The sequence below is a fragment of the Prosopis cineraria genome, unplaced genomic scaffold, assembly GCF_029017545.1.
Source record: "Prosopis cineraria cultivar Desert tree isolate PC_DT_omini unplaced genomic scaffold, ASM2901754v1 PC11, whole genome shotgun sequence".
Classification (NCBI taxonomy): domain Eukaryota; kingdom Viridiplantae; phylum Streptophyta; class Magnoliopsida; order Fabales; family Fabaceae; genus Prosopis; species Prosopis cineraria.
The window spans coordinates 3109555-3120432 of NW_026555342.1; the positions used below are offsets into that span (position 1 = coordinate 3109555).

Below are 10878 nucleotides of genomic sequence, written 5' to 3' on the forward strand. Positions count from 1 at the left end.
GGCGCCGCACATTGTGTTGATCCACATGTAGGGCTTGCAATGCAGTACTCAGCTCATCAGTGCACGACATGCCGTTATGTCTGTGAGTGAAAATTTTGGTGTTTTTACTTTTGGTTGAAAAAGAGAAAGCTGGTAGTGACAAAATCCACGAGATTTGTGTTTTACGTGTAAAAATTAATCTTGGAATTGAAACTTCAGGTTCTAGTCATTGTCAACCTATCACTACCTGACCGAGAAATATAGAAATTTTGTTCTGGATAGTTTTCATTTTATTTCAAGAATTAAAAAAAAAATGTGCTCATGATTTTAGGCTCTAGCTAGTCTAAGGAACGAGACGAACATGTCTAACTGAAAACTGATTGGATTTACCTTTAGTGAGACTTGATTCAATTCTCAAGATTCCATTTAACAGCTATGTTTGATTATCATTTTGATCTCAACTTCTGCATTTCAAATATGTAAATTAAATAGCAGGGAGACCATTATCAAATTTAAGACCTCAAAAACTTGTCCAACATTATTAAATAGCTTGTCTAGCGTTATGCTTTCTAATCAGTTTAATGTAAATAAATATAAAGAAATTAACATTTTATTTGTGATTCTATGTCATTTTGAGTTATTTAAAAATTATCTGCATACGGGCAATTCCATCCCAATACTAATTCTAATTATGTCATAATCTTGTTACCTATATACTCGTAAGACTGTCTTGTTTTATATTCACCTTTTGATTTTAAAATGGAATCAATGAAGATTTGCATATCTTCCCCATTGTTTACTAATATCGCCTCCCTAGATGTCCAGAAATCTTGAAGAGTACAAATACGAATTGAAAAGTGGATGGTCTTTCTTGCTTTGATGACCAAAGAGAAATTCCCCTTTTACATAAATGATTACATGCTATCTTGCCATTTTTCAGGAAAAAAGAAAAACTAGTGTTGAAATTACAATTCTTCTAGGCCATCCCAAAACCTCAGGGAGAAAAAAACTGGTCACAGATTTTAAATAACACCTATATATGTCAAGTAAAACAACTCTATTGACAAACCAGATTCACAATCCTGAACCGTCACAGTTCAGTCTGAAGTGTCCAAAGAATGAAGAGTAGGAAGAGCAGAGAAATGGGTTTGATTAATAAGGGGTAATCTAATCTTCATCATAACCAGCATATTCCATATCTGCGTCACCATCCCCATAGTCTTGTTCCTCAGCTTGAGCTTGGTCCGCATCTGCTGCAGCATTGTCAAGCGGTACATTATTATCAGTCTCATCCACTGCCGCCACCATCTGAGGTGGCGCCAGTGCTTCTGTTATCTTTGCTTTCATGGATTTCAGCTTTTCATCGCTGAAAAACGATGAATACGGTTTGCCAACCTACAGCACCAAATTGTCAAGTTGGTCCCCAGGTTTAAGTATTCAGTTAAAAAAAAAAAAAACATTTTAACTTGTACTGCAAATAATGAACACACCCAATTGACTGAGCAGAACATTACCTTCAACAAAGAGTGTCTCTTCTCAGCACTTTCCACAAGCTTGTTCCACCGCTCACTCCTCCTCAATGTTGAGGCAGATCCAACCACCTATAAAAAGATCCAAGACTTGGATCACATTAAGAAGCATGTAACCAAGGAAACTGAAGCATTGAAGGTACAATACCAATATTGCAGACTTTGCCCGAGTGATGCCGACATTCATTCGCCGATCATCCTCCAAAAACCCTATCCCTTTATCTTTGCTTGCCCTGACACAAGAAAATATTGCGATATCCTTTTCACGTCCCTAAAAGACAGAAAAATGTAGCCTTCGATCACACGTGACTTGTTAGCAATGCAAGATGAAAGTTACACTTCATTCATACATGACTAGTACACTTAGCATCGTCTTCCATTGAATTATTCTACAATTTAATAATTTATAACTATAATTCAATGTAGGCATCGCTTATATTTGTCAGACAATGGAATTTATTAAAGACGAACCATTTGGAAACTTTCAAAGATACACCTTCCTGGGCATCTTGTGTTCCACGGACATCTATTAGAACTACATTCATAATAATTTTTACGTTATATTATCAAGTAAAGAATCTAATGTAAAAATTTTCTAGGCATAGTTAAATAGAAAGAGCTCAATCTCTTTATAAAATCACTCATCAGAATATTTTCCGTATTTAATATTTGATGAATACCATAGGCAACAATATTTTCATCATGATAAACATTGAGTTTGGTTTACCTGGCAACCATCGATAGTACATATGTCTACTACTTTCTCTGATGACACTCCAAAAGTCTCTTCAAAACGTCTTTGGAAGAGCTTTACTTGTTGACTATAGGGAGAAATTATTGCAAGTTGGTTACCAGACTTCAGTACTGGATACAGTGTTACCAGCTTTTGATATAGGAGCAGAACAAATTCAACTTCCTCTTCATTTATCCATGAACCACTTCCAGCTGGTCGGGCCTCTTGCCCTTCGTGTATGTCAAAGAAGCAAAACGGGCCAAAGCAACAGTAATCATGCCATTCTCGTTCTGTCCGGAATTTGACGTCTTCCCCATCTTCTAGTGAATCTTCATAGAACTCCCTAGAAGGAAAGCTTCTAATCTGTTGAGAGTCACCCATCCATCAGAATACCTACTTAATCAGGGTAACAAATACATGGCAGTGATTATAAATAATAAGATGTAGATAACTGCAGGAAAGCCCGCAGACGAAATCCTGGATAACTCAAGTCAAGTTCCACTCCACTCTAATTACATTTTTTGCATACTTTATTGTATTAGTCATCCTGTTATGAAGTATAAAAATCCAGGAAGGCTTTAAAAAAAAAAAAAGCAGGGAATGCAATCTCACTGCCCACATGAAACAGGGATCCGTTGAAACCTGGATAACTGATAGATCCAATGGTAAATTACAGCAAGATTACGCTCTTATTGTTTTAAAAGGAAAGAGGGAGATGAGAAATCTTCCTGACAACATCACCTAATAATTTTGTTTTCACTCATGAACGGCAAGATCACGTATAGTCAACAGTTTATTCTCTGAAAATGCCACTAATGCACTAACCTCAGGATGCATTCGGTATTGGGTCTTCAACATGTTCACAGGATAGCCACCCTCCTTCAATCTTTCAAACAAGCTCTTGCCATATCTTAAATCCAAGAAACCAAAAAACACAAATTATGTGGTGAATATCTTAATCCAAAAAAATGACATGGATAGACTTGAGTATCACTATCTGACTATCAATGCAAAAGGGGGAAAAAAAAAAAAAAGCATACCCATGATTCTTTGCAACCTCTGAAATCACAGTTGCTGGAAGTTGAGCTGGATCACCTACCTGAAAGGAATAGAAAAGGTAGCAGCCATCAGGACAGGAAAATTGTTGGAATGCAAAGTTCAGCATTTTTAGGATCTGTTTGTGTTCTGTTTTTAATTTTCTTTTTCAAACAAAAAAAAATTTAAAAATTCATTTAGATAACTGTTTGATTTAATTATTTCCAAAACTGTTCTAATTTTTTGTTTTTAAAAATAAAAAAATAGAAACACCTGAAAGTTGTTTTGTTTTTCTTGTTTTTCAAAATACATTTAATCATTGGAAATTATAATTAGCTTGACCAATTACTATCATAAATTACTACCATTAGCTGCTAACAACTGTCATTATCAGCTGATTTTTTAATTCTAAAACTGTTTTTAAATTAATATAAGCAAACAGATTTTCATTTTGTTTTCTTTTTACAACAATTTTTAAAAATTGGTTCACAAAATAGTTTTAAAAAAAAATGAGAGCAAAAACCAAACAAACACTTAATTTTCTAAAAATTATTTATTTATTTTAATGAAAGAAACTTTGAGAAAAGAGAAGAGACAACAGGAAGGAGAAGAATCTTTCCACTTTGCCAAGCATTAATAACTACCATCTCATATATTATTAACATAAAAATATGAGTCAACTAAAACTGGGCATAATCGAGATTTTTTTTGGGGGGCATGACAAGTGCAAGTTAAAATACTGATGAAAACGTAGCATATAGAGAGGATTTTCTAATGCAGCAGCAACGAAACGTACCAGAAAAACTTTTTTGCATTGATTGGCCAATGGAACAAGAGTTGCAGGCTCCACCTATTAAAGGGTAAATGCCATATATCATGCAGTGATAGATATAGAATAACCCACATTCATTTTGTGCACACTACATAGGCAGACAAATTACTTTGTGCTAAATATCCCATCCAGGGATGCCAGGGAAAATTCATCAAATTGACCCTAATATTCCACAATTGACCAAGTATGCACATGATTTATAGACATGAATATGTTAAAATTGGTATAATGCTTTGTAGTGGAAAAAATTACCAATGTCTTTTACTATCATGCAAATTAATGAAGTTGATTTTTAGCATGCAATTTTCATATTTGTTTGTCAAGAGTGACGCCCAATAAACCATAATCATTCAAGTTTTTCTTTTTCAGTCCCTTTCCACTATTCTCAATGTCTAGGTCAGAAATCTAACATGGCATCATTGATACTTAAAACTAAATGTTTGTTGCCAGAAAATAGGAAATGCATTGGGTAAGAAAGACTGCAAAATGACATCTGATCTATTTCCCCTTTCATTTCTGCCAAAATCAACTTTGATTATTAAATGATATTGCCAGAAAAAAAGGGAAGCGCAGGAGGAAGAGTAATTGTCATGTTTTTAGCATGTGTAAGAAATTTGGTCAAACTTTTCCAAATTAAACCACAGGAAAATCTATCAACTGAATAACATGAGAAGTAAACAAAATAAAAGTGCAAACTTACAGCTTGTGCTGCTTCATCTATGATTACAACATCAAAGCTACGATTTAGTTTACTGAAAACATGAGAACCACTAAAGCTGAGGGTGGAGAAGACCTGCCAAGCAAAAAGAAAATATTGAGAAAATCCCATTTCCTTGTTTAAAACATCCAACAGAAAGGCTAAACATACTATTGTGGCTTCATCCAAAATTGCAGCCCTGATACTATCATCATCAGTTCCTGTAGGACCACTACTCTGTTTATCCGTGGATGATTTGTTAGCAGTAGTCCGCTTTTGTTTCACCTGCAAGTAGAATTTACAGCATCAAAATTTGACCTATGGCATGAATCAGCACAAATTACAAAGAAAAGTAGTTAGTCTTTAAGAGATATGTCAGAAAAACTACCCTGCTATATACACTGCTTCACTAACCCCTGCCATATCCAACTGAATAATTATTCCCAATGAGATGATTTTCTATAGGAACAATTATTAGATTAGAGGATTTTAAATAAACATTGTGACTGTATATTGTGCTGAAGCTACCAAATAAATTAGCAGATGCCAAATGGTATTATAACCAAATTTGTTGAAACAGTAGCACGGAAAGTTAAAGGATAACAGTTGTAGCGCAGCTACTTAATAAGAAATAATCAGTGTTGTCTCTTCATATACATACAAGTTCATCAAGGGCCACTGACTTAATAGAATGGTGTGCTTTAAGACCTATCCGCACAACTTTAGGGCAATAAGGACGGTCACTTTCATCATGTACACCTGAGAAAATCCAACAATAACAAAAATTAACAAAAAATAGATCAGATGCAGGATTCCTATATAAACAGACTTATAAAGAAAAATAGCGTTAATTTCTCCCTAGGAAGGATGCCCTGTTGAAATCTCAACTAACAACAACCCTCTATTTTTTTCTTAAAAAAAAAGATTATGCGATAGAAACTACAGACTCTTGGAGAACACGCCATATCTTAATTATTTGCTAAAATTAACAATGCTGAAAGTGAAAACCTTCAAAATTTCAGGCATTTGTATTCTTTTAATGGCAGACGTTGTCATTGAAAATAGATTTTTTTAGGGGAATTAAAAAAAAAAGCCAAATATGCATGTAACATAAGAAGCTAAAGTGCTTTCATTGCCTGGCGCATATAAGGGCAGCAGGAAGAAAGATGGAATGAGGAAGTTGATACCTCCATTTAGAACACGCAACACAATCTCATCCAGGGCAGAATTTGATGGAGCACATACTAGCACTCGTACACGATACTTGCGACTTGAGGTTACAGCTTCTGGTTTCTAAAAGCATAAAAAATTAGCAGAGATATTATTGTGAGATCCATATGTTGAAAGAATGCTTCATACTCACTAATTCATTTCCAGTGGTTGGGTAGAAACCGTCATCACCATCTTTTGGCATCAAGCTGTCCCTGGGATTAATGCCAGTCAGCCACGGAGATGCAAGTCCCCAATGCTTGTATCTGCAAGAGGACATTACAGAAAAATCAAATCATTACAAACCTTTAAGCAATTATAATAAGATATATTACAAAACAAGAACACGAGGGTCAATTGTAATTATTAATTGCTTTAGTAAAATATATTAAAAAAATCAATCAATCAATTATAACAAAACAAGAACAAATTTCCCAATAAGAAAATAACAAAAGGAATTATCATGCAACCATGACACAACAAGATCAACATCCAGAACATGAGGGTCACTCAAGCAAATACAGCCCACTAATTCACATACTTTTCCTCAATTGGCAATTGTGGTCCCCGCTTCAGCTCAAGTGTCCCGCTCCTAAGAAGTAAAAGAAATTAATACATCAGCTAAGAAATGGATTAACGAGGACACATCAGGAAAATATACATGCATTCCCTCAAATATATCACTTAGATCCTTACGGCATGCTTGGTAGAAGCAAGATTTTTCAATTTTTACTTCCTCCACTACATTCCCTCAAATTTCACCTCTAAGCACACTCTTGTAATATTTTTACTCAATATAACAATAGAAACCAGCAACATAAAATTATTTATAAAAGATGCCAAAAAAATCTAGAGAGAACCATACTTAGAATGCACTCTTGCTGGAATTGCATGCAAAATGGTACTAAGAAGTCCAAGTATGGTCTGAGTCTTCCCAGTCCCTGGGGGCCCCTAAAAGAATTTTGGTTAGAATCAATTAAAGCATTTAAAGAGGCCAGAAACCAAAAGACAAATTACATCATTAGTAATCCAAACAGATGCTGCAAAAAGATTACAAAAGATAATGAATGTCAGAAAGAAATTACAGAAACAAGTTCATTGTACAAAAGCAGAACCTAGTGACAAAAGTAAAAAGAACGCAAGTTCATAACCAAGTTCCAGAAGTAATCAATTAAATGGCCCAGCCCAGCTTTGGATGATGAGAAAATGTTTTACAAAAAAATATAGGAGGAACAAGATCCCTCACAGAAAAGAAAGTGAAGCTGCAACCCATGAATCAGCTGACAAGTCTCAAGCAGGAGAGACCAAATCTCGTTAAAACTATCATCTCTTTGACATAAAAAATAGTCATCTTCCTTTTCAGCAAAGGATCATAAATATTCCAATGCATTCATGGCATCAAAACATTACAGTGGAAAAAAAGAAGTTTCAAGCATGTAAGAACATCAAAATTAATTTTGCATCAAAATAAGGCATATATCAAGACACACCTGTATCAAGACAAAGGCTTTAGGTAAAAGACCAGCCTGCAACAGAACATAAAAGTTTGAGGAAAATGCAAAGATAAGAATGCTAATTAAATATATACATATGTCTGATGCATATAAACATAAAGATACAGATATTTGATATCCAACTCTTTTGAAAAGAGACTTACTGTTATGGCCTCACGTTGATATTGATTGAAAGTGCTTTCAACATATTCCTTCAAAGGTAATGGGATTTTCCAACTCTGATCTGTTGCACCACAATGCTGTCTACCAGCTGATAATATCAAATCCTTGTACGGAAGAGAGTTTATAGATCGGATTGCCAAATACTCACGTGCAATGGTGGATAAGCTGCATATCTGCAAAATGCCAAATTAATTTCAGAAAATATAATAACCTTTATCTTGGGAAAACAAAAATTAAGCATCCCTACCCTTTTCAATGAATAACAGAACCTTTTGGAAATTTCCCAGCACACAAATGCACAGAAGCATGATTCTCCGAATAAAATGGCTATGATTTAACAAAATACTTTAATATATAATTTAGAAGTTAGGGTTCCTTTGCCATTTTTTTAGAAAAATAACCAAAGAGAGGGATATACAAATTCCTGAAGACCTAAAAGCTTGGCCCAGGAAAAAAGCCTGAGATCAGAAACTTCTAGAAAGGCAAAGGTAAGGAAAAGAGAAAAGAGCCTTAAAGCATACCAGATATGTGTAAAAGATGAAAGCATATAAACATTAAGAATACTCAATATATACTTGGAACCATCTATTATGAACATGCATAAATGACAAATGAAGTGCATGCCACCTAATATTTTATAGCGGATCCAACATATTTGTATCACATAATTAAAATATATAGCTGTGTTAAAGATATCAAATATAAATTTCCCAGTGAGAGAACTCAACATAAAATCTATTAACTTCATTGCAAGACAACAGGACTAGCTGTTTCAACATAGAGCCTCCATGATAAAAAGAAAAAAGAAAAAGCATTTTCATAAGCAGAAAATAATAATTAGAATATTACAACAATGACAATGACGACAAGCCTTATCCCTACAATTAGAATACTATATCAATTAAATGCAAAGGAAATGAAAATTTAAAAAACACTCAGTTTAAGAGTTTCCAACCCACATTTCATCCCTGGAATTGAACTTATTAGGTCAGCTTCATGAGAATGAAATCCAGAGAGGATGGCAGGATGCATGTTCAAGAATCAAAGTTGATCTACCAGGCTTAACAAGGATAACAGAAAACATGTCAAAATAATATACCTTCAGAAAATACAGCTGCCTTTCTGCCTCGGAAATATGAGAACGCATATTCAACAGTCTTGGGCAAGACTTTGCATCATTTGTATTAAAATGTGAAAACTCTCCAGCCAGATAGAGTCTGACTCGTAAAAGTCTGGCCTCAGAAAATCTACGTATGTGCTCCACCAAAGCAAATGCATACACAGTAGGAAATTTTTTACCATCCAGAAACTGCACCATGACAACGATAAAATAAATTCAGCCATTTGAAGTGGAGCTATCAGAGAAAAGGTAAATAAAGGAAAAGACAAAAGATAATGACAACAGTGCTTTTTGGTTTCTTCAAATTCAAAGCAAGTAGAGCACTGTTTCCCTCCCAAAAATAGTAGACAACAAAATATTGACATGTTGATTTTCATTAATTATATGTTTGTAATTGATACATATAAAACACTCATTAGACACGACATGACACATATACAATACATGTATACTTCAGATTTGTTGTGCTGCAATGTCCATGTCAATTTTGCGTCCCATGTCAATGCCAATGGTTTCCTAGATCCTTCCAGATGGACAATTAGCTTAACAACAAACAAAGTGCTTCTGGTTGCAAAATATTCTCGAGAGACATAAGAATTAGACTATTTACAAATTCACAAGGAGAAATCTTAACAATTAGAAACAAAAATATACTGCTTTGAACAAAAAAACAATAAACTTAATCCAAGATGTAGAAGGCAAAATGACAACTCATAATGCAACATCTAGAAGAACACAACATAATTGGACCTAAGGTTTGAAAGGGTACATTTTCTGATCAATAGTACCTTTTCTTTTGAAAGTAGTAGAAGATCATTCTGCGATACTGACTCACCCTCCTTGATTTCACAAGGAAGTTCTATAAAATGAAACCCATCTGCCTCTGTGCAACTCTTTACTACACCTAACTTCCATTCAGTGACTGCAGTTTAAACAGAGTTCTTCAGCACCATTGAGAGAAATTCATTTATCAACACTCAAAACTTTAAATGGAAATCAATGCTCGTAATCAAATTTAAGACTTTCTTGTGCAATTTTGATAATAATGCGCAGAGAAAAAGGGTAAAAAACTTCTAAGGGGGAGCTTAGAGAAATCTTCCTCGTCTTCTCAGCATGAATCTAAGACAAGGAATTTACATTGAAGCTATCAAGGAATTGGCGGGAAAAATAATTCTAGCACAGTTTACTATAAAAAAATACATTAGAGGGAGAACTTATCATATTTAAATGTTAACGAGATGAAAGTTTGTTGACATTCAGAAGTCAATATCATGCTTAAATAGACCAAAAACATTGCAAATCCAACAAAAAAGAGAGTTCTTTCGAATCAAACAAAGAAGAGATAAATCAGTATAACTAGATAAATAAACAAAAGATACCCTCTTCGTCCTCGTTCTGCTTAATAATCTGAGATTTTGCTTCTTCAAAAATAAGAGGCTCGTAAGTAGAGACATATTCATCAACGTCTTTATACTGAGACTTCACTTTGGGTAGTCTCAATGCATCGCCATCCCTAGACTCTCCCCCATTGTTCTTCTGCTTCTGAAAAGACCCAAAAGTCAAAACTTTCCACGATGAAGAATCGGACAGAAAGACAGGTTTTTGCAGGAGAAAAGGTGTAATTGAGTAACTACCTTGGATTCCTTGAGGAGACGAAAGTAGTCCCAACTAAGAATAATCTGATAGAAGCGGCGTATTACAGATTCTTCCTCAAGCTTTTCTCTGTCCAACGCCATATAGAGAGAGGAAGAGGGCCTTTGGCGGCGCAGTGAAGATTTTGGGGAGACGGGGTTTTAAGAGTGTCCACACAGAGCAGAGCGTCAACCTCGAGGACGCAAAATGTAAGTAACAACTGTATCAAAATGTGATATATACACATATGTATGTATGTATGTAGCAACGTAAAGTAAATAAATAATAAATATTAAATAACAGAAAAGGACAGAAAAGTTATAGAAAATAATCAAAAAAAAATCTTGAAATCATTTTCTTCTCATTTAATAGTTAAAGTTCATAAAATTCATGTAACCTGACATTTTGATAGGTTGGGTTATAGCCAACTTATTAG

General features: G+C 34.5%; 1 protein-coding gene across 2 annotated transcripts; it reads right to left on the reverse strand.

The window, feature by feature from the left end:
- Positions 1-829: 829 nt before the first annotated feature.
- LOC129284850 (probable helicase MAGATAMA 3) lies at positions 830-10630 on the reverse strand. Of its 2 annotated transcripts, XM_054920339.1 has the most exons (20): positions 10445-10630; positions 10190-10352; positions 9599-9732; positions 8790-8999; positions 7672-7863; positions 7505-7540; positions 6880-6965; positions 6556-6606; positions 6169-6280; positions 5993-6098; positions 5467-5564; positions 4977-5090; positions 4809-4901; positions 4073-4126; positions 3282-3340; positions 3067-3151; positions 2236-2604; positions 1657-1779; positions 1494-1580; positions 830-1374 (listed from the first exon to the last, which is right to left on the reverse strand). In XM_054920339.1, exons 1-20 carry the CDS (start codon positions 10544-10546, stop codon positions 1147-1149), a joined length of 2502 nt encoding a protein of 833 aa, XP_054776314.1. In that variant the 5' UTR covers positions 10547-10630; the 3' UTR covers positions 830-1146. The 2 variants fall into 2 exon arrangements, 1 of the variants encoding a protein (XP_054776314.1); XR_008586976.1 differs by lacking the exon at positions 830-1374 and having other exon boundaries at positions 1657-1741.
- Positions 10631-10878: the final 248 nt, after the last annotated feature.

Excerpts from the sequence above, each read along its gene's own strand:
- LOC129284850 (XM_054920339.1), bottom strand. The coding sequence starts at position 10,546 with ATGGCGTTGGACAGAGAAAAGCTTGAGGAAGAATCTGTAATACGCCGC. Across the intron at positions 5,091-5,466 it reads CAGTGGCCCTTGATGAACTT|GTGAAACAAAAGCGGACTAC; the intron begins GTATGTATATGA and ends TTCTACTTGCAG. Across the intron at positions 4,127-4,808 it reads TAGATGAAGCAGCACAAGCT|GTGGAGCCTGCAACTCTTGT; the intron begins GTAAGTTTGCAC and ends ACCCTTTAATAG.